Source organism: Trichosporon asahii (assembly GCF_000293215.1).
Source record: "Trichosporon asahii var. asahii CBS 2479 unplaced genomic scaffold scaffold00003, whole genome shotgun sequence".
NCBI classification, from domain to species: domain Eukaryota; kingdom Fungi; phylum Basidiomycota; class Tremellomycetes; order Trichosporonales; family Trichosporonaceae; genus Trichosporon; species Trichosporon asahii.
In genome coordinates, this window is record NW_014040921.1 from 348,325 (window position 1) to 370,376 (window position 22,052).

A 22,052-nucleotide genomic window follows, 5' to 3' on the forward strand; every position below is an offset into this window, starting at 1 on the left:
GACACCAGCAACACCTAGCAACATTGCAGGCGGCGCCCCCGTCCCGAGCGCGTACGCAGCCGCGCCCGCCGAGCCCGTCGAGCGCAGCCTCGAGCGCAAGATCAGCTCGCGGCGCAAGCCCGTCCCCCGTCTGAGCGAGGACGAGGAGGCCGCCCTCGGTACGGGCGGCAGTCCGGGCGGCAGCGGCAGCGGAAGTCCGCCAAAGTCCAGCCCGAGCTCGGAAGGTAACGGGTCTGTGCTCCGCTTGCCCAAGGCTGTGTCGAGTGACGGGCACGAGGACTGGGGAAGCGGGCTCGAGGCGGCGCTCAACTCGACGAGGAAAGAGTACACGCTGACGGCGGACCCGCCGTTGCACCAGGATTGAGCGAGCCGAGCGAAGCGAGGCGCTCGTGAGTCGTGTGATGTCGAGCCGGTCCGATCTAGGGAGTGCTGAGTGCGGAGTGCCGAGAGTATGGGGAAGGAGAGAGCCAGTGTGGCCCAAGGTGGACCTTGGGCCAGTTGTAGGAGTATGGAAAGTCGTCTCTTTTCACTCGTTCAGAAATGGACACTTTATCTCTCATGTTTATAGTAATTTTCGATGCCAAACACACACACACACACACACACAAATCTGTACCGCGTCCAGTTATTTTCTCATTATCCCATCCATCGCATCTATAGTGATTCTACCAAGGACGACCAAAGTACGTCTCGAGTGCCCAGCGCGCCACATTGAGCCCGAGCAAGCTAAGCACCCACCCAACGACGAGCGGGAGCAGGGGCGCCAGAAACAACTCGGCGCGGGCGACAAAGGGAAGCGCCGAGTATCCCAGATACGTCACATACACATACTGCCCGAGCGCCAGCAAAAACAGGGAATTGCCGAGGAACAGACTTGCCCAGTTGCGCCGCACGACGAGCGCGGCAAGAGGCAGCAGACCCAAGTAGAGCGTGAGGAACAGGGGCCAGAAGGCGTTCACGGCCACGTCGAAGGCGTATGCGAACTCGACTTTCTCTCGTTGTCCCGTCGCCGAGGTCGAGAGGAGGAGCCTGTTGGCGGTCTGGTAGAAGATGAACGCTGACAAAAGGGCGAGAGCTATAAAGTCGCCTGAATCGGGCGTTAGCTGGCGACGAAAGTGAAGAAAATAGCTTACGGAAGATCATCTTGAGCACTAGGGCCAATGTCGAGGGCCAGGACAGGCTGTAGATGAATCCCCACACTAGGCCGGCGGCGGAGATGAAGCCGGCGATGAGGAGGAGCATGGCGGGGCTGGTTGGTCAGCTAATGCTCGGAACCGGTCAAGCTGCGGGTCCTTGTCCAAAAAGGGGGGTCCGCGAGATGGGCGGAATTACAGTCTTCTCTCAAGAGTCCAGATGTCCAGACTTCTAGAGCCAGAACAACCCCAGCAATGCCTCTTCTCCAAGGAACCCGAGGACGTCCCCCCAGGACAGTAGTGATGTTCTGGACGAGTCTCAGCTGAACGACCTCCGGGCCTTCGGCCCTCCGGTCGGCTTGACTCACTCATCCCTCGCCCACACATTCTTCGTCTGCTTGTGGTAGTACGCCTGCTTTGAGACTCGCCGCGGGGCGACGACGAGGTACGTCAGTTGCTGGAGGGCGAGTTCGAAGTCCTATGTGTCAGCAACGAGCGACGAGCGGAGTGAGGAGCGAGTGAGCTCGATCTGGACGCCTTCCTGTGCTCCCCGATCCTCCCTGGCCACATATTGAGCCACATCATGATCTTGTAGCCAGAATGTCGACGGCTCGATGGTGGGAGTGCAAAAGAGCATGACGTTCCCACTCGCTGCGCTCGTGGTACCTACCATCGACTTGAACTTTGTCAACCGCCTCAGCAGCACGGGCATGCCCCGCCTGGCGACCGGCACCTCGCCGTACGCGTACCCTCCCCCATTGCCAGACGTCGGCAGGAGCGGCATGGACGCGGACGGGCGCAAGGGGCGGAGGCGGATGGAGGACACCGTGGGACGAGTGAGGGGAGTGAGCGAAGCGAACGGAGCGAAGGCTGAGGAGACTGAGAAGCGAAGCGAGCACGCGGGGAACTTGACGGTGCTAGCGAAAGCGGAGTGTCGATCGAGGTAAAGCGGTGTGACGGACTGGAAAGTGCAAAGTTAGTGTGCGGTCCGGTGCAGGTGTCGGCGTGTTGGTTACCGGTCATCGTTGACCTTTGGGCGCGCAATGTTCGCGGCGGGCGTGCAGTGTGGAGCGTGGCAAGGGTGTGGTGCCCACGTGGATTTTGACGTGTGCCTTTGGTTGTTATCATGACCTTGCGAGCGATAGGAATGCTTCGGCCTGACATTTCTTTCCTGGAGCCGTGGGCTATTCTTACTCCGCCAGCATGGGAGGGGCGCCAGCTTTGACGTCATGTGTCAGTGGTGGACCGAAATTCCCATCGGACATTGTCCATCGTCATATCAACGCGCCGCCAAGCCCGAGGCTCAGCCTGAAGCTGAAGCTGTGGAACATGGGAGACGTCGCTGTTGCCGTCACCGCACGGCAATGCACGCAACAAGTGTATATAAAGATCGCAAGACCTCGGTCATGGCTGTTGGCACCACCACCTCACACCCCGCCCCTTGACATAGCCAGAAAGCAAAGCAATCATGGGCCGCGATATCGAACTCGCGGAGTACATTGTCGAACGCCTCAAGCAGGCCGGCGTCAAGCAAGTAAGTGCTGCTGCCTTCTTTCCCAAGTCTGGAAGGGTTCTGCGGCTCGGCAGAAGAACACTCACTGACTGCTCGCCTTTCTAGGTCTTTGGCGTTCCGGGCGACTACAACCTCGAATTCCTCGACTACTTTGAGCGCGACCCCGTTCTCGAGTGGGTTGGAAACGCCAACGAACTGAATGCTGTGAGTACTGCGAGCCTGCGAGAGCGGTGAGCGTAGCGAGCACCACTTTCCTTCGACTGCCCATTTGCGAGACATTGGATCGCAAGAGCACGCAGAGACATGATCGAGACTCTCCGATCGGAACGTCGGACCCGACGACGCATCCCCCAAACCCGGCCGTGATAAGACCCAACCGCTGCGTGATTGGCGTTGCATGCCGGGATCGTCGTTCCAGGAATAGACGCGCGATCACGCCGCGATACTGGCCGATCAGCCTCTGCGTCCTCTACTGTGCATGCGTCCGCTGAGATGGGTGATGCTAGCCACGGAGGATGTGACGGTGTGGCTGATGTGGTTGGGAGGAAATGTCGGAGTGTGGCTGCGTACACAGATTGCGACGCCGATCCCGCCGATCTCACCTGCTCCTCGCCTGGATGGAGACGTCATTGTGCGAGGCATGGCGTGCTAGTTCCCAGATACCTGGTGCCAGGGTGGTGGAACGGGTCGGAGTATCGTGTATCGACGTCCTCCCACCGCCACAGTGTGCCACCCCTCCCTAAGCGTTTTACGCCTCTTGCTCATGCCCGCCTCGCTCCGCTCCGCCTCGCTACCGCTCGGCCCCGCTAACCCCAGGCCTATGCCGCGGACGGCTATGCGCGAATCAAGAACAACCTCGCGGTGCTCGTGACGACGTTCGGCGTGGGCGAGCTGAGTGCTCTGTGCGGCGTGGCCGGTTCGCTGGCGGAGCGCGTGCCCGTGCTGCACATTGTCGGCGCGCCAAACACAAAGATGCAGTCGGAGCACGCACTCCTGCACCACACGCTCAACACGCCGGGCACCTTCACGACCTTCAGCGACATGTCCAAGCCTTTGTCGTGTGCGACCGCGACGCTGAACGACGTGCAGCCCGAGACGAGGCGCACGTACGCGGACGTGTTTGACGATGCTGTCCGCGCATGCCTCACGCAGTGTCGCCCCGCCTACGTCGAGCTGCCCATGGACGTGCTCCACGTCAAGGTCTCCGATGAGGGGCTGAAGCACCCCCTTCCCCGTCCCAGTGACCCGCCGCCGTACGGCGCGCTCCGCCGCACGACCCTCGCCGGCGCACAGGAGCCGACGAATGTGCTCTTCCAGGCCGAGCGCGCGCCGGCGTACGCGACCAGCGAGGAAGTGACAAAGACGGTAGTGAAGGAGATCACGAAGCGCTTCGCCGCGGCGAAGAAGCCGATCGTGCTCGTCGACGCGTGTGCGGCGCGTTTCGGCGTGGGCCCGCACCTGAAGAAACTCGTCGACGAGTGCGGGCTCCGCTTCTTCACGACGCCGATGGGCAAGTGCGTCCTCGACGAGAGCTCGGAACTGTATGGCGGGTGCTATGCGGGCCAGAACCTCCTCCCCGAGGTGATCAAGGATGTGGAATCGGCCGACTTCGTGCTGTACGTTGGTGCGCTGAAGAGCGACTTCAACAGTGGCTCCTTCAGTGTCAAGATCCCCGAGGACTATGCCATCCGCCTGCACAGCTACACGACCGAGATTGGCTATGCGTCCTATCCCACCACGGACATTCGGCACGTCGTGCCCGCCCTCATCCCCGCCTTCAAGGAGGTGGTTGACAAACAGGGCAAGCCGAAGAGCAAGCGCGACACCGTCGCTGAGAAGATTGACGCGGGGCTGTGCGAGAAGCTCTACGACGCACCCCTCGATCCGAAGGGCAAGATCACCCAGGCGTGGCTGTGGGGCCGTATGGGGTCTTGGATTCGCGAAAACGACATTGTCATCTGTGAGACGGGCACGAGTTCGTTCGGCCTGCTCTCCGTGCCCCTCCCCAAAGGGGTGACTTATGTCGCCCAAGTGCTCTGGGGCGCGATTGGGTGGAGTGTCGGCGCCGCTTTGGGCTGTGTGCTCGCCAGCGACGAGCAGAAGCAGGACCGCCGCACAGTCCTCTTTGTCGGCGACGGATCGCTGCAGCTCACAGTCCAGGAGATTGGCACGATGGTGCGCCGCGGCCAGAAACCGTATCTGTTTGTGCTTAACAATGACGGGTACGAGATTGAGCGCCAGATTCACGGCAAACACGCCAAGTACAACGATATTCAGCCCTACGACCACCAGCTGCTCCTGCCCTTCCTCTCCGGACCCAAGAGGGAGCAGACCGAGAGCTTCAAGGTCAAGAGTCAGGAGGAACTCGACCGTCTCCTCAAGGACAAGGACTTCTCCGAGCCGACCAAGATCCGCCTCATTGAGCTCGACATGCCCCGTGACGATGCGCCAGAGGCACTCATCAAGCAGGCACAGCTTACTGCCAAGGCTAACGCTGGCGATGACTAGAGGTCGCGCTGGCGCCTTGGCATCGACTGAAGCAGCAACACTTAACAGTGGATAGCGCCGTCGCGGCTGGCGCCGCTCGGCGCAGTGTACGTAGACTAGTGCGAACAGATGCATACGGGCTAGGGAGAAACAACCGTGTCAAACGGTGCGGGCAGTGCTTGTACATGTTTTGCAGAGAGAAGGGGTGGTGGGGGGTATTATGTATATGAGAGAATGCCGGGCAGGTAGCGTAGTCGTCAAAGTTTGAATGAAGGAGCGTCGGCGCGCCGATTATGTGTACAGAGAGAGAGGGAAGGAGACGGGGAAGAACCATGATGAAACGTGTGCTTGAATGTTGCTGCTGATGGAGAATGAATATGCCGTGAAAAGTTGCTTGGTAAATTGGGAGGTCTCGCGGACCCAGGGGTGGAAAGTGTGAGGTTGTGGGTCGGTCGGAGCATTGACTGGGGCTCGCTGCGCTCGCCGGCCTACGCACAGCAGCTGAAACCGCCCTTCTTCGCGGGCCGCTTGTCCTTGGCCGGGTCGGTCAGCATGACGCTGTTTTTCCTGCGGAGCGTGTGCTCGCGCTCAATCTTGTCCTTGCGCTCGATGAGCTGCGCCGAGATGCTGCGCAGAAGGCTCTCGACGCCCTCGCCAGTCAGGCTCGACACCTCGCCGACGCGGACCGAGCCAATGTCGATGCCCCACGTGTCGTCGGGCTCGTCGTCGGACGACTCGTCCTCGAATAACCGCGTGTCACGCCCGAGGCTGCCGCCGCGGAGGCGGGTGCGCGGGACGGGCAGCGAGGACGGCGCAGGCGAGATGGCCCACGGCGAGCTCTGCGCGGACTGGCTCTGCCAGGTTGTCGCAGAGGCGGCAGCGGCACCAAACTCTTCCAGCGCGTCGGCGGCCGAGGGTCCCTCGCCGCGTCCCCAGCCAGGGCCAGTTGCGCTCCAGTCCTCGCTCCGCCGCTTACCGTCCAAGAGCGGGCTCGACTCGGTGCGAACGCGGACTCCAGGCGAGAGGGAAGGTCGCGGGCTGCGCGGCGACACGACCGGGTTCGCGTCGGCCAGGTGCGATAAGTTGGCCACGGCGTCGGATGTCGGGCTTCGCGCGAGTCCTAACATGCCACTGAGGGAGAAGCGGCTCGTCGACAGCCGATGCTTCGAGCCGTTAGCTGTCGAGGCGACTGCTGTCTCGGCCGTCGTCGCACTCGTCGGCTCCGCAAGGGCAGGGCCGTGGAAGCTGACACGCTGCTGCCGTCGGTACATGCCCGTGCTGGGCGGAGAGCCGACGCTGCCCGCGACAGACGCCGTGCTGCTCGCACTGGTGGGCACGCCCGGGATGCTGGTCGGCGTCACGAGCGAGGGCGGGAAGTGGACCGTCGGCGCGGGACTCGGTGCGACGAGCGTCGGTGCCTGCGACCCGCTGCCGCTCGTGCTGGCGCTGAGGTCAAAGTCAAAGTCGGTCGCAGCGAGCATGAGCGAAGCGAGCCCGTGCATCGAGTGCGGCCTTCTCTGCGGCGACGGGAGCGACATCGAGTCGCTGCGAGGACGCGTTGTCGATGTGCTCCGGAACAGGCTGCGAGTCGGGGCGAGCACCTCTTCCGGCTCGGGCTCGGGCTCAGGCGCCGGATTCAGCCACCGCCGGATCGTGCGGCTCGCCTCAGACAAAGTCACAGCACGCTGGGATCCGAGGTCCAGCTTGGCGCCGACGACGTAGATCATCATATCCTTGGACGCCTTGTGGTTGAGCTCGTCCAGCCACGACTGCACGTCCTGGAAGCTCTTGCGGTCCGAGATGTCGTACACGAGGATGCACACGTGTGCACCTCGGTAGTAGATCGGCGCCATCGATCGGAAGCGCTCCTGTCCGGCCGTGTCCCAGATCTGCAGCTTGATCGGATGTCCGTTGTGCTCCAGCTTGCGCTTGTACACGGATCCCTCGACCGACGCCGACGCGCGCTCCGCGTTGAAGGTCCCGGTCGTGAGGCGCAGGATCAGAGACGTCTTACCGACGCCTTGCGATCCGAGCAGGACAAGCTTGGCCTCGAGGCCATTTGGTCCTCCAAAGTCGAGCTGCTCGGGCTCGGCAAGGGTCAAGTGGTGGCTGTGGGGGCGTGCAGAGGCGGCGGAGGGAGGCGGCGTGGACGGGGACGAGTTGTCGTGCGTCACTGTCCGCCGCAGCCGCGCGCTGGGGTACTCAGTCGCCAGAGTCGGGTAGCGCGTAAGCTTCGGTCCTCCAGTTGAACGGAGGCGAGTCCGAGAGTCCGCGCTCCGGCTCTCGACCATACGGACAGAAGTGGGTTGTCCAGGGTGGCCAGCCGTGGTCTGCCGCCGTCCGAGGTTCCGTCGATCGCGGTCGCGCTGCTCACGTTCGCGCTCCTTCGTGTCATACGACTTGACTCGGCTGAACGAGTTGCGGTTGCTGCCTGGGGCGAGGTTGGGTGCCGTCTCCGATCTGGACATGCCTCGCCTGGCAGGCTTCCTTGGCGACGGTGATCGCTGAAGCTGCACTGAAGAGTTCGAGTTCGCGTCGATCAATCCCGGCGAGCGGCTCTCGTTCGTCGAGTGCGACGACGAAGAGCTCGAAGCGGAACTCTCCATCGCAGAAGAAGTGTAGATCGCTGATGAGTCATTGCTGTTGTCGTCTGCCGGTGGAGCCAAGGCAACCATGGCGGTCGGGAACAGTCGCGCTGGCGGCGAAGGGTCAGGTGTCGGTGGTAAGACTGATTTGCGCACATCGGGCTCGAGAAGCACGCCCCTAGGCATGTACGCAGGACTCGGGGACGGCGGACCGAGGACGTCGACAGTCGTCTTGGACGGTCCGGGAGGGCTCCGCATCGGGCTGGTGTGGTCGAACGAAGGCGGCAAGACGGGCGCGGAAACTGCCATCATCGCAACACTCGCGACCTAGGCGGAGGGGAAAGGACGAATGGTGGGCGAGCAGGCGGATCACGTAGCGATGCTGCTGCTGCTGCTTCCGACTAACCGAGGCTCCGCGCGATGCTTGCCCAGCGTTGTTGTTGATAACGACTGCTGCGTCGATGGAGAGCAGAAGAGAATTTGCACCAGTTGCCGACTTGCACTTCGGGCTCGAGCGTTGAGCTCGACAGGTCAACGGGTGATTGCGGCCCAAGCGCTCAACCGGCGGCGTTTCAGCCCCCGGTATCTGTGCACAGGGAGAGACTGTTCCTATGCAGTTTCTTGGTTCTATCCAAGACAACAGTCAGGCGGATGTCCTGCAACTGCAATTGTCGGCGTGCCGGCGCGATGTCTCGAGGTTCGGAAGCCGATGCAAGGCGTGTATGCGCGAGGTTGTGTATGTGTCTACTCGGATTGTCTGTCGGAGACGAGCGCAAAGTTTGTCTTGGGCCGGGAGACAGGGACGAGGAACGGCACGCGCACTCGAAGCGGTAGGTAAGATGTAGGGAGGAGGGGAAGAGTCGGGTGGGGGTTGCTTCGTTTCAGGTTGCGTGCTTTGGGAGAAGGGTGAGGATGGAGATGCAAGATCGTGGGCGGGGCAGATCGTGAATCGTTGTGGGTCGTGTCGGCCGTGCAAACGTCGGGGGGCGTTGGCGTTGGCGTGCGGGGGCCTGTTCGTTACAAGAGTCGGCGCGAGTGAGAAAGGAGACTTGTGACTGGGGATGATGTCAACACCGGACCGCGCGAAGATCAAAGAAGAGAGGACGGGATGGTTGCGACGGGGGAAGGGGGAGATGAGATGCGATTCGCCGCCGTGCGCCGTGGGTCGAGTGAGGATCGGAGGGGGCAAGCGAGCGAGTAGTGCAAGGCAGACAGGAACAGGAGCAACAACAGGGAAGAGTGAATCGGTGAATCGCACCGGTCGTGAATGTGAGGAGGGGGATAGAGGTCAGGCTGGCTGAATCGATGGTTTGGACCAGCGCCCACGCGGCCGGGTTAGGCTTGTAGGCGTGTTTGTGATGAATGAATGGACGAACGATATCGAGACGCACTGCCCCTGACGGCGCCGCCATGCGCCGCCACCGCAACGAGAGAGCGGCCGCAAGCGAGCGTTCTGATCCAACGGACCAACAAGCGAGCGGCACTAGCGGCGCAATCGCGGGGCTCGGCGGGGCAACCGACCAGGGCACACGGGTCAGACCGGATGCAGAGCTTTAAAATGCTGTGATCGTCCAATGCACATGCACGGCAGACAGTCCGGCACCTCGTCCACATACAGCAATGCACGGCACGCTCGGCGCCGCGCGACCACTCTCTGACTGGCTGACTGGTTGACCGGTCGGTGCACTGGAGGCTGGCTGGCTGGCTGGCTGGCTTGCCCAGACACGTTCGACACGACGGGTCGATTAGTGGGTGGCAAGTTGGCTGGCGAGCGTGACAAGGGAAGGCGCCGTCGAGGGGCACGGGGTACACAGGGTGACGGAGGCCGGGTGTGCGGTGGCGAGTTGCTTCTATGCTGAGGACGGCGGCGACGGCGACGATGGACGCGCGACTGGCATGCCAGGTGGGAGGAGGGGGTGTGCAGCATGCATGGGGGAGAGGGGCACATGACAGCGGAGAGGGGCAGGGGGTGTGCTGTGGGTGACTTACCAAAGTTGCGCGAAAAGCTTAGCGTCCTTCGTCGCAGTGTCTCGTGTGTCGTGTCTTGGGTGCTGTCGCGCCTTTGTTTTGAGGAGGAGGAGAGGAGAGAATGCTGCGGTGCCTATATTGCGATGCACTAATGATGAGGGTGATGAATGCGGTGATGCCTGATGGGAATGCCTGATGCCTGAATTGCTGATGCAGAGGTGGTGTTGATGAAGGTGTCGTTGCTATTGATCTGATGGACAACCAAGAGTCGTCAAGGGCCGAGCGGACGCAGCTCAGGGGCACACCCGGCTCTTTCAGGTGTCGTGATCGGTCGGTCGTTGAATCGTCTTTCGGGCGTCGGGCGTCGGGCGTCTCCGGCTTTCCTGTCGACAGGGAGCGGTGCTTGTGGTCGATGCGTCGGCGTGCCCGTACTGCACGGCCGGCGGGGCCGATCAAGTCTTTGGGTCGAGGAAGCGATAAAAAGTCGCAGAGTATGAAAAGGCAAAAAACAAGTGCAGCGCGGATGTTTGGTAGGTAGGGGGTCGCTGTGGTTTGGCGTGAGGGAGCGTGACAGGTGCGAGGACCAAGGGGGTCCGGTTTGCGGAATGCTGCTTGTACCCGGTGGAGGCCGCCAGATCGCGCGCGGTGGAGGTAGGCCAAGGGGCGGCGGCGGCGGGAGACGCAGGTTGCAGGGAGGGAAACGGTCACACCACCCAGGAATCCGTGACGACCACCTGCGTCGTTTTGTATACTATGTGCTGCGCTCCAGCGCCGAGACAGTCACAAGCCGTGATTGTCGCACTGGCGTCCAGCGACCAATTGCTTGGTTTCGTTGTGTAAAATCGTCGTTCCAGGGAACGCAAGACTCAAGACGTGAGAGTCTCGTGATATCGCGATGAGCCAGCTGGCCTAGCCGAGCGGCAGTAGAGTGATGGGAAGGGGGCGCACCGCCAGGATTGTTCAAAATCAAGTGATCCAGTGCGTGGTGCTCAGCGACACCAGGAGCCAACGCCCAGCAGTGAAAGCGGTGCGCGGCGGGGACATGCGTCGACAGACAGTGGCAGAGGTAGCCTCGGGCTCTCGTGCTGCGTGCTGTTCGCCGGTCGGAATGTCGGAGTAGTCCGAGGTCAACAGCGGAGATAGCTGTGCTGTATGGGAAGTACGGGCTGCACAGGCTGTGAGCTGTACGGGCGCCCGTTCGGAGCAGTGACGCAAGAGATGAATACGAGGAGAGACAGGGAAGGACTACGTCCGCCGAGATGTACAATATTTAGGTGTGCAAGACCTGGTGGTGATGTGCTCGCAGATCTTTGTCTAGGTTGAGAATGAGGCTTTGTGTGAGGAGATGTCTGAGTCTGAGGCAAGCAGGCGCAGGGAGTTACGAGCACAATGGTAAATGGTGCTGGTACCAAGCAGCTACGACGAGCTCGGAGGAGAAGAAAGAAGAGAAAGGGGGCGGCGCCGCCCGCATAGTGTCGTTAAGTACCTCAAGTGCTGCATGTGGAGCAGCCGATTGCAGCGCGCCAGGCGTTGGGCAGGATGGGTATGATGGCATGCATGGGGCAGCGTGGGGAGCCTGTGAAGCGTGGGGAACAGAACTACGAAGGACTGGTAACGAATAAGAGGGTGGATGAAATGATCATGTGTACCTTGAGTGACAACAGACCCTGGGACATCGGTGGTGCATCGTGCGTCAGCGCGAAGGCGAATCGACTGAGGATCAAAGGAAGCAGAGCAGACAGAGGACTCTGGCAACCCCGCAGCAGCAGGCATAGAGCAGATAAGGTACTCGAATCAACCCAGACCCAGAGCCGGCGGGGAGCTAAAGGCATGTGTTCTGGGTCGAGCAAGAGTGAATGGGAAGCAATGTGGTCCAGAAACGCAGAACTGCACCAAGTCCCCAACGAATTATCAGATTACGGCTCAAATGGTGGGTTCAGCCGGACTCTGCGCAAGAGCGGGCGTCAGCGGGCACACTAAGCCGTATCGACTGAATCGTGTCTGAACGTGATTGTCGCAAAAGTTCAGGTGGAGCGTTTGGAGCGATCTCTTCCCAGATCGTATCAACCTTCGTGCCGAGATCACCGGCATTCAGCCACGGCTCGCCATACCATGAGCTAAAGTCAGCCATGCAGTCATCGGCGCAGTGACGGCGATATGAGCACGCGGTGACAGTATAACGAGCGTGATCACGTTGGTGCATTCTTGACGCCGATGGCGCGGAAGCGTAAGCGACATGAAGCGAAGCGCAGTGATCGTTTTGACTGTGCACGATGCAGCAGGTGCAACCTGTGACGGCATCAGAGCAAGACCCGTAGACTGCCAGACCGCACAGAGTCGCCGCGTGATCGAGAAATAAGGTTGTGCCGTAATCCTCCCCGTACCTTTCCTCTCGATCCCTTCCAATCCCTCTTGACCTCTTCTGCGACGCCAGCGTGCCTCGTCGATGCCCAGGAACTGGAACCATTCATGCCATTCAGAACTCGGTTCGACAAGAACCTCTAGCAGTATAAGCAACGCTGGCACATGCTCATGTGCCCGGTACATTTTGGGGGAGGAGTGCACACGTTTCTCAACTTTTGTTGGGGATGTGCGACCTACAACTCTCCGGCTTCTGCGTCCAGACCAGAATGGACCCACAGTGGATCGGTGGAGCGTCCCCGCTCCGCATCCTCGCTGCCGAGCTGCTATGCAAGGATGCTCGCCCCGGTGAGGGTAGATAAGATTCGGAGGCCGGCCTTTGTCGCACGGCCTTGGTCGCACTGGACGAAGAGCTAAGAGCCAGTCATTAGACGCAAGGCAAGGCGAAAGGACTTTATGTGCGTAAAGTTGAAGCCGAAACAAGATGTGGGCTAGCGGTACCGGATAGTGGGCAAACGTGTGTTCTGCCTTGTTCAGTCGCCATCCTGGTTCTGGTGCTTCGGCGGACGGAGCACGGAGAGGTAGTGCGTACGGCGTGGTGGGCAGGGGTTTCTTGCATGCCGCATCAAGTGGTATGCTGTGGTCACGCGGACAGATCAGACGGCGCTAAGCACCTCGTTGCATACGTCGGATCTCTCGGCGGCACGCTGCGGCCGCCTCCGCGATACTGGCCCTCCCTCTCGGATCTCCGAAGGCGTACTCGGGCGATCAGGCCGTGCGGGCATGTATCCGACGCATCGCGCCAGAAGAATGCGGATTGCTGGACTACTGGAACGGCGCTCTTGCATTCATGCTGTACCTTTCGTCATGTCCGAGGCATTGAAGACATTGAGGGCTTGAATACGCTACTCAGAGGATGGGACACATGACCGAGGTCGTGACGGAATGTACCTGGCATGCGAGCTCGGAGCTGCATACCGCACCAGCGCGTACCAGCGCAGTGGGCGGATCAGCGCACATGCCGCGCATGACCCTTTCGTTTCACTCGCCTAACCCTTCCGACCTCCGGGTCCTCGAGCGGTGGCACTCCTTCAGCGGTGCGTCTTGCCATAACACGCGTGCTATTTTGCAAGATCCCATGCTGCTTTTCCCCTGCATCGCCGTCGCTCTTCGAGTAAGTAGATTGGCGGATGAGCACCGTCAACTTCCTCGTGGGCAACAATTAGCAGGCAGAGTGCACCAAGGTTATAGGCCAGTGGTCAACGATCGGTGAATGTGGCAGGCTACATTGCTGAGCCTCTCGGCCAGTTGCCATGGGCACGGACCTCAACGCCTTCCTGCTGCTCGCCTCCCTCTTTTTACAGTATGATATTGCTCGTCTAGACGATCGGTTTGTGCAAGGGCCTTCGAGTCATCTGACACTATCGCATGGCTCATGATTTTGAGAAGAAGGGCGGCGGTACGCCCCTCCGATGTCTCGGGCCGCTACCCCGTCGTCGCCCATTAGTGCCTTGGACGTTCGCGCCCGCTGACCGCTGCGCAATGCTCCCCGCAGCTTTTATCCTTCTGCCTTTCATCGCCGCATGACCGGCGTACAAACCGTCATAGAGTGCCAATGGGCTACTTGTGCCCCATCTCTGCCCTCGGACCTCGACCTTAACTTGCTGCTGCTTGATGCGGGGACAGCCTTAGCTCGAATTCACAGAATACAATGTGCATCCTTTCCAGTCACACCGCTCCCCACTGTGAAGGGCACGTCGAAGCCGCTCCCGACATCTTCCTCTCATCGATGGGCGCGTGGGGGGCTGCTTATCGCCTTCAACGGGCTGAAGAAACCGCTTGTCCCAGAGGAAGACCGGTGCGCTCTGCGATACGGTGCAGCTTGATTCCAGAGCGGCGATCGCGTATCATCTGGGGACGGAGCGAGCAGCTCGTGACGGAATTCTAGTCCTTCACGGCGGGGAGGGCAGGCTGCTCGGCAAATGGCCAAAATTTGATCACTCGTTCGGGTTCAAGGGGTCGATCCAGAAAGTCCATCAGGTTTTTCTTCGCCATGGGGAACGCGATTTGAATGCAGTTCGAGCGCCTTACCAGTCAGCGTCAGGACACGGAACACGTATTTGCGTACCTTTGCTTGAATCCTACGAAGTAGTCACTGAGGTGCTGGGTTGTTCCAACCTCCTTCCTCGCCCATTCACTCACGCTATCAGCCTGCTCCCTTGCCCTGGCAAGAGTCTGATCCAGTGCTTCCGTGAACGAAGGACGGACGGTGAATAGCCTGCAGAGACGAAAGACGTAGTCGTCCGCCTGACGTAGAAGTGGGGGCATCTTCTCGTTGTCCAGGAGGTCGGGAGAGAGTGTCACGTCGTGAGGATGAGAGGCCCAGTGGGAAGGGACATCGTGCGCGCTTTCGAGTGATGACAATGTGTGAACCTCGCGACTGAAGAGTACTTCGAAGTGTCAGGCACCCTCCCTCAGAAAATAGAGATTTTGAAAGCGTAAAGTCTCGACTCACCTGCAATGGCATGGATCACACGAAGATAGGACCGAAGGTCATATATAACCTCGAAGAATGGCTCCTTGAAACCCTCATTCTGGAGTGTCCACCAGCTCGAGTTGCAGATGAGCCCATGGGTGAGGTAGGCATCGACGACGATGTCAAACAGGCTGAGAGCATTGTGTAGTGCACCGTCGATGTCAGCCCGGAGCGTGATGTGTGAGCCGTCATGTCCCCAATGAAATGCCTCGAAGTGGTAGCGAACCAATGGCAGAACCGAAGCGTGGTAGGTGACGGCGGAGGAGTAGCACGTAGTGGCGAGAGGCGGAGGCGTCGCGACAAGAAAGTCGTACCGATGGCGCCATTCCGGGTGTTTCGGCCAATGGTCGTAGTCTCGCGGCTCCATTTCGGGGTCGATGGATAGATGCCATGGCAAAGCCATACTGATGGCAGGTTGGCGAGGTGATGTGGCAGGAGTTGAAGTCGGGACAATTGAGAAGATGTTGGTTGAAGTGCACCGGGAATCCAGTGCTTGGCCTGTTGAGCTGGTCACATGATTCATACGGGACGGTACACGGTAGAGTCGAGGCAGTTGCGCAGTCTTTCACGCTACTCATACTCCCATCCTTACTGCTGTGGATTTCTGTGGATTTCGGACTGCGTAACACTCACCGGTCAGAGCAATGCCTCCCTGGTGACGATGAGACAGGCGGCAGACGGGTAAGAAGGAGCAGGTTCTGAACACTGGGAAAGGAAAAGGGGTAGATAGCCTAAGGCGCGGGGCAAGGGGGGCTGTGGATTCCTGCTGGATCGCTGGACTTCAGCTGCGCTACGTCTTAGCCGCGGAGGGCGTCTGCGATCTGCGAAGAGAAGCGAGCTGCGTCAGAATGTTAGGTAGACTGTTTGATCCGGTCCCACGCGATAGCGCCCATAGTGGAACTGACTGTGGATGTGGGGGTTGTGCGCCGCAGTGCACACGTTCTTCCCCGCAACGGTCGATGAGCGTGGCATTACGTCCGTTGTCTCAGATGAACGGCTCATTCGCTGCTTGCGCTCAGCCCTCAGGTAGAATTCGAATCATCCGTCATCAACACGCTGTCAGCCTCGTCTTTGACTTCCTCGCCAGCTCGCCAGATTTCGCGTCCAATACTGTACACGTCAAGGGAGTGGATGCTCATGTTCTTTTCATTGACTCCTCCTTCCCCTATCCCTTTCCAGGCTCCGATTGTTGTTCGAGGGTTTTTACAGTCCAACGAAGTGTTGGAGAACTCAGTCAATGGTGCCACCGAGCTCGCCGCGGCGAGCTCGCCGTGCCGGAGCACCTAGCTGGGAAGGGGATCACGCACCAAACGAGCTGTGCCCACACCCCTCAGCAGAATGGTGTGTCCGAGCGAGCCAATAGAGTGATCTGTGAGCGAGCTATCGCAATCATGCACTCTGAGCGCATCCCTCTCTCACTCTGGCCACAGGTCATTGAGACTGTTGTGTTCCTCAAGAATCGGGCACCTTCTCGCTCAGTCACGACAACTCCTTATCAGCTTCTATTCAACAGGAAGCCAAGTCTGCGAGACCTCAGAGTCTTTGGGTGCACTGCCTATGTGCTTATTCGCAAGGGAGCTCGGGCCGCCAAGCTTGCAGACCGAGCTATCCTCTGCATCTTTCTTGGGTACTCAGACACCCAGAAGGCATGGAAGTTCTGGGATCCAGTAGCTCGGAAGCTGGTGGTGTCCCGAGATGCGATCTTCGATGAGCATACCTCGGCTGCTCGGCTCGGAAGACCGCATGTCTCGCTTGAGGACCTGGAGCGAGCAATGCTCGGATCCCTTCCCCGCAGCCTTCCCTACTCGGAGCTGGTGACTCAGCTCCCAAACATGTCCTCTCACCCCCCGCCCGAACCTCAGCAACCGAGCTCGGCTGACTCCCATATGCATGGTGACAACCCTGGCACTGCTCCTCATGGAGCATCCACTCGACCTAGTGCTCAGGACTTCGTGGATGCAGTGGGAGATGTTTCAGGAGCAGTGGGAGGTGGCAGATCTGCTCGACATGCATCCAGCACCAGCTCGGTACTCTACAACAGGTTATGAGCCCAAGCCGTCCCCTCTCAGTCTAGTATCATTCGATTCTACGCTCTGAGCACGGTCAAACCTTCCTTTGAGTGTTGCATCTGCCCGATCTGAGTCCCAGTGCTCGACATACAGTCCAGTAGCTGCACCTCTTATCTGAGCGCGCCCCAACGAAAATTTTCGACAAAGCTGAGCACTGCATGTCACTTTGGCACGACTGGCTCGCTCACTCAACTTCATTCTTCGACAACCCATACCACCCTAAGCATCGCACGAGCTCGCTCACCTGGCTCGACACCACTGATCACCTGCTCGGCAACCTCTTCGATTTTGAGCAAGCCATCATGTCTGCTCCCAGCTCGAAACTCGATATCAAACAGTTCGACTCAGTCCAGAAACTTCTCGGCAAGGAAAACTGGCGAGAGTGGAAGCAGGATGTCACACTGGCCATTCGCTTCAGCAGCTCGGCACAGTTCACCTTCTCAGACTCTAGCCCTGCCCAGCAGGCCACTGAAGGGTGGAGTGCTCGAGATGAGCTCGTGGCGACTGGGATACTCTACACCTGTGATCGCTCCATCGCTGCTGAGTATCTACACCTCCTCGACGACCCTCAGTACAAGAACTGCCGAGCTCGCACCCTCTGGTGCTCGCTCGAGTCCACCTATGGGAGCTCGGGCCTGCAATATGTCTTCTCGGTCGGCCGCAAGTTCCTCGAATCACGCTGTGAATCAGATGACGATGTCGAGACATGGCTCAACTCCGTCTTCCAGCAGTACAGGGAGCTCCAGCTGCTCGATTTCAGGCTCGACTCCCTCCTGCTCAATGTCATCATTGCAGGCCTCCCTCCTCGCTTCGACAACTTCAAAGACCAGCTCTGGGCTCGCTCGACACTCCCATCTCGAGATGAGCTCAAAGTCATGATCCTCAATGTCAATGCAGGTCACTCGACTGGTGACTCGTCAGTGAAGGCCTTCGCCATGGGACTCGACTCAGCTGCTTCCGAGCTCACAAACTCTGCAGCTCGCTCGGTCGCCATCCCTCAGGTCGTTGAGGCACTCTACTCTGGCCTGAGAAAGGGTGGGAAACGCCCATGCAAGGACCACCCTTGTCTGCGTTGCGGCTCGATCACTCACTGGATCAGTGAATGCCCCCATGAGCTCGTTACTGGTGGGAGACGCAGACCCCGAGGTCGACGCTCTGGAAAGAAGGAGGAGAAGGAGCACAAGACAGAGCCGAGCGAGGAGTCAGCCAATGTTGCCCTAGTGGCTCGGACCGACCCCTCGACCACCTTCGAGTCTCACTCAGAGTTCAAGGAGGAGTTTCTGTTCCAAGTGGAAGTCCGTGCAGCTGCTGAGGATATTACCATCGACCCCTCAGCCCTTGCCGCTGTTGCTCAAAAGAGTTGGGTTATTGACTCTGGAGCGAGCAGGCATATGACTGGTGACCTGAGCTGGCTCACCGAGCTCACCCAGCTGGATGTTCCTCGCCGAGTTACAGTTGCAAATGGCAAAGCACTCAACTCGACACACCAGGGAACTGCTCGCTTGCTCAATCATGAGGGACGTGCCCTTGGCCTCCAAGGTGTACTCTATGTTCCTGGACTGGCCTACAACCTCTGCTCGGTCAATGCTCTCACTGAGGCTGGAGCCTCTGTCGAGTTCGCAAAACAGCAATGCGCAGTAATGCACAAATCGGACGTCGCTGCTCGAGCTACTAAGATCGATGGCAACTACATCCTGCAAGTTTCGCCTCGCTCGCTCTCACCTGCTCGCTCGCCCAAACTCGCTCGCTCGCCTGAGTCCGCTCGCTCGGCTGAAGTTGCTCGTGCACTGGAGATGACTCGCTCGCTGGATCCCACCTGCTCGCATCTGGCTGCTCGCTCGGACTCTCTGGCCTCACTTGATGGCATCCTCAGTGCCTTCCCAGCATCTGTGCCCAGTCGCTCAGCTGTAACAGCTGCTCCTGGTTTCCGACAGACCCGAGCTAAGGCTGACTGGGAGACATGGCACCGTCGCCTCGGTCACCTTAGTGACAGCTCTATGAAGAAACTGCTCGGGGGCCTGAGCACCGGCTGCTCGGTCGCTCGCTCATCTCAGAGCAACCCCTCGGACTCCTCAAAGCACACTGCCTCTGTCTGCCCAGGCTGCGCTATGGGTAAAATTGTGAGACCCCCCTTTCACTCTAGCGACACACGAGCTGATGCCCCTCTTGAACTCATTCACTCAGACTTATGCGAAATAGGAACTCGGTCAGAAGGGGGAGCTCGGTACATGATGCTCCTCATTGATGACTACACTCGGTACACCTGGGTGTACTTCCTCGCCAAAAAGTCGGATGCATTGAAGTGTTTCAAAGAGTGGCAGGCACACGCAGAGTGTCAGCTCGAGCGCAGAGTGAAAGTCTTCAGGACAGACAATGGAGGAGAGTACTTGTCTCGGCTGTTCAAAGAGCACCTAGCTGGGAAGGGGATCACGCACCAAACGAGCTGTGCCCACACCCCTCAGCAGAATGGTGTGTCCGAGCGAGCCAATAGAGTGATCTGTGAGCGAGCTATCGCAATCATGCACTCTGAGCGCATCCCTCTCTCACTCTGGCCACAGGTCATTGAGACTGTTGTGTTCCTCAAGAATCGGGCACCTTCTCGCTCAGTCACGACAACTCCTTATCAGCTTCTATTCAACAGGAAGCCAAGTCTGCGAGACCTCAGAGTCTTTGGGTGCACTGCCTATGTGCTTATTCGCAAGGGAGCTCGGGCCGCCAAGCTTGCAGACCGAGCTATCCTCTGCATCTTTCTTGGGTACTCAGACACCCAGAAGGCATGGAAGTTCTGGGATCCAGTAGCTCGGAAGCTGGTGGTGTCCCGAGATGCGATCTTCGATGAGCATACCTCGGCTGCTCGGCTCGGAAGACCGCATGTCTCGCTTGAGGACCTGGAGCGAGCAATGCTCGGATCCCTTCCCCGCAGCCTTCCCTACTCGGAGCTGGTGACTCAGCTCCCAAACATGTCCTCTCACCCCCCGCCCGAACCTCAGCAACCGAGCTCGGCTGACTCCCATATGCATGGTGACAACCCTGGCACTGCTCCTCATGGAGCATCCACTCGACCTAGTGCTCAGGACTTCGTGGATGCAGTGGGAGATGTTTCAGGAGCAGTGGGAGGTGGCAGATCTGCTCGACATGCATCCAGCACCAGCTCGGTGTCGGAAAGAGACAGCTCGGACACAATGGGAGACAGCTCGGAGGCAGTGGGAGACAGCTCGGGAGCAGTGGGAGACGGCTCAGGAGCAGCAGGAGACAGCTCGGGAGCAGTGGGAGATCACTCAGGTCTCACACCAGCTCGCCCAACTAGCCCTGGCCCTCCCATGCAGTGGCCCGCATCTAACCAGGCAGCGCAGACACCGGCTCAACCTACAGGCCCAGGTGCACCCGCTCCTCGGACTCCAGACCAACCCTCTCGCTCAGTCAACCTTGAGCCTCGACGCCCTCACTCATCTGGCCCCGAGCGAGCACTGTCCAGAGTACCAGTGGCCCAGCGCTACTTCTGGGACACCATCCCAGAGCGCACCATCGAGCAACCCATCGATCCCAACCTCCCTCGGACCCGCTCAGGCAGAACAATCCGCCCTAACCTGCAAGGTCTCCTCGCCCAGCCATATGAGGACTATGACAGCGAGCTCGACAACTACCTTGGCAGACCTGGAGATCCCCAATGCCACCCTGCTCACCCGTGCCTCCCTGAGCCCTTGACAGGCTTAAGCCCAGCAGCTCTGGCTGCCGGCGTGCTCGAGCTCGAAGACCCTCAGTCTTATAGGCAGGCAATGAGCTCGGTTGATGCGGCACAGTGGAAGGCAGCCTGTGATGAGGAGCTGAGTGCGCTTTTGAAAGCTGGCGTCTACGAGCTCGTCCCACGCAGTGAAGCTGCTGGCAGAGTGGTTACCTCAAAGTGGGTCTTCAAGAAAAAGCGTAAAGCAAACGGCTCGCTCGAGCGTTACAAAAGCCGAGTTGTTGCTCGGGGCTTCTCCCAGGTAGAAGGCATCGACTACTCAGTCACCTTTGCTCCTGTAGCGAAGTTCCAGTCCATCCGAGTTCTACTCGCCCTAGCCGCTGCTCACAACCTTGAGCTACACCAGATGGATGTTAAGACTGCATTCCTGTATGGCGAGCTCGATGAGGATGTGTATATGGAGCCACCTGAGGGCTGCGAGGTGCCGAGCAAGATGCTGTGGAAGCTGAGGAGATCACTTTACGGCCTCAAACAAGCGCCTCGGGCATGGTACATGAAGCTCCATCTCACTCTCCTGGAGCTCAGTTTCCGCAGAGCACACTCCGACCACTCCATCTATGTGCGCACGGATGCTGCTCGCGGCTTAATCATCGTCGGAGTCTATGTTGATGACCTCACGATTGTTGCCGAGCAGCTCGCCACCATAGACGAGTTCAAGCAGGAGATGTCTGCTCGGTTTGAGATGAAGGATCTCGGCGAGCTCAGCTTCATCTTGGGATTGCAGGTCACCCGAGATCGAAGTACCCGTTCACTCAGGCTCTCTCAATCACACTATGTCGACTCGATCCTCAAGAAGCTTGACATGATTGAATGCAGGTCGGCCAAGACCCCCCTGCCTGCTCGGATTGTGCTCAGAGCTCGGGGGGATAGTGAAGACAGAGCTGACCGAGCTCGGTACCTGACTGCCCTTGGCCAGCTCATGTACTTGATGCTTGGAACACGGCCAGACATTGCGTTCGCTGTTGGGCTTCTCTCTCGATTTGCCAGTGATCCATCTGAGGAGCACTGGAATGCCATGGTGCATGTGTACCGGTACCTCCAAGGTACTCGCCAGCTCGGGATCACATTTGCTCGCCCGAGCGAGAACCTACTTGGGTACAGTGACTCTGACTTTGCCTCCAGCGATCTAAGCAGGAGACGCTGCACAAGTGGCTTCCTGTTTACGCTTGCTGGTGGCTCAGTGAGCTGGTGTTCAAAGCGTGAGCCTAGTGTCTCGATCGCCACAGGTGAGGCTGAGTATGTGGCTATGTCTCAAGCTGCTCGGGAGGTAGTATGGCTTAGATCCCTACTTCTCGAGCTCGGCTTTGAACAGGTTGGATCAACCCTCCTCTATGGTGACAACCGAGCTGCCCTTGTGCTCGCTGAGAACCCAGTTGCACACACTCGCTCAAAGCAGATTGACATCCGCTTCCATTACTTGCGAGAGCTCGTTGAGCGAGGAGTCATTCAGCTCGAGTACATCCAGTCGTTTGCACAAGCAGCAGATGGGCTCACAAAGGCGCTGAGCCCCATGGAGAATACACGGCTGACAGAGATCTCTGGGCTGAGCTTGCCGTCACTGATACCAGAGGTGCTATAGAGTCCTTTAGACTGCTCGAGTAGTGGGAGTGTTGGAGAACTCAGTCAATGGTGCCACCGAGCTCGCCGCGGCGAGCTCG

At 59.3% G+C, this 22,052-nt stretch overlaps 6 protein-coding genes across 6 annotated transcripts; 3 read left to right on the plus strand and 3 right to left on the minus strand.

Annotated features, from left to right (window-relative positions):
• Positions 1 to 665: 665 nt before the first annotated feature.
• Positions 666 to 1,242, minus strand: A1Q1_01115 (transport-related protein; the record flags this gene model as incomplete). The annotated part of the gene is made up of 2 exons (XM_014328508.1): positions 666 to 1,087; positions 1,134 to 1,242. The coding sequence occupies 2 exons, from the start codon at positions 1,240 to 1,242 to the stop codon at positions 666 to 668; spliced, it is 531 nt and encodes a 176-aa protein (XP_014183983.1).
• Positions 1,243 to 2,601: 1,359 nt separating this feature from the next.
• A1Q1_01116 (pyruvate decarboxylase) lies at positions 2,602 to 5,154 on the plus strand (the record flags this gene model as incomplete). The annotated part of the gene is made up of 3 exons (XM_014328509.1): positions 2,602 to 2,667; positions 2,752 to 2,850; positions 3,463 to 5,154. 3 exons carry the CDS (start codon positions 2,602 to 2,604, stop codon positions 5,152 to 5,154), a joined length of 1,857 nt encoding a protein of 618 aa, XP_014183984.1.
• A 467-nt stretch (positions 5,155 to 5,621) lies between these two features.
• A1Q1_01117 (Rab family GTP-binding protein) lies at positions 5,622 to 7,976 on the minus strand (the record flags this gene model as incomplete). The annotated part of the gene is made up of 1 exon (XM_014328510.1): positions 5,622 to 7,976. One exon carries the CDS (start codon positions 7,974 to 7,976, stop codon positions 5,622 to 5,624), a length of 2,355 nt encoding a protein of 784 aa, XP_014183985.1.
• A 6,015-nt stretch (positions 7,977 to 13,991) lies between these two features.
• Positions 13,992 to 15,106, minus strand: A1Q1_01118 (uncharacterized protein; the record flags this gene model as incomplete). Its single annotated transcript, XM_014328511.1, has 3 exons — positions 13,992 to 14,133; positions 14,176 to 14,497; positions 14,563 to 15,106. 3 exons carry the CDS (start codon positions 15,104 to 15,106, stop codon positions 13,992 to 13,994), a joined length of 1,008 nt encoding a protein of 335 aa, XP_014183986.1.
• A 466-nt stretch (positions 15,107 to 15,572) lies between these two features.
• On the plus strand, positions 15,573 to 16,631 carry A1Q1_01119 (uncharacterized protein; the record flags this gene model as incomplete). Its single annotated transcript, XM_014328512.1, has 1 exon — positions 15,573 to 16,631. The coding sequence occupies one exon, from the start codon at positions 15,573 to 15,575 to the stop codon at positions 16,629 to 16,631; it is 1,059 nt and encodes a 352-aa protein (XP_014183987.1).
• A 179-nt stretch (positions 16,632 to 16,810) lies between these two features.
• A1Q1_01120 (uncharacterized protein) lies at positions 16,811 to 21,973 on the plus strand (the record flags this gene model as incomplete). Its single annotated transcript, XM_014328513.1, has 1 exon — positions 16,811 to 21,973. The coding sequence occupies one exon, from the start codon at positions 16,811 to 16,813 to the stop codon at positions 21,971 to 21,973; it is 5,163 nt and encodes a 1,720-aa protein (XP_014183988.1).
• Positions 21,974 to 22,052: the final 79 nt, after the last annotated feature.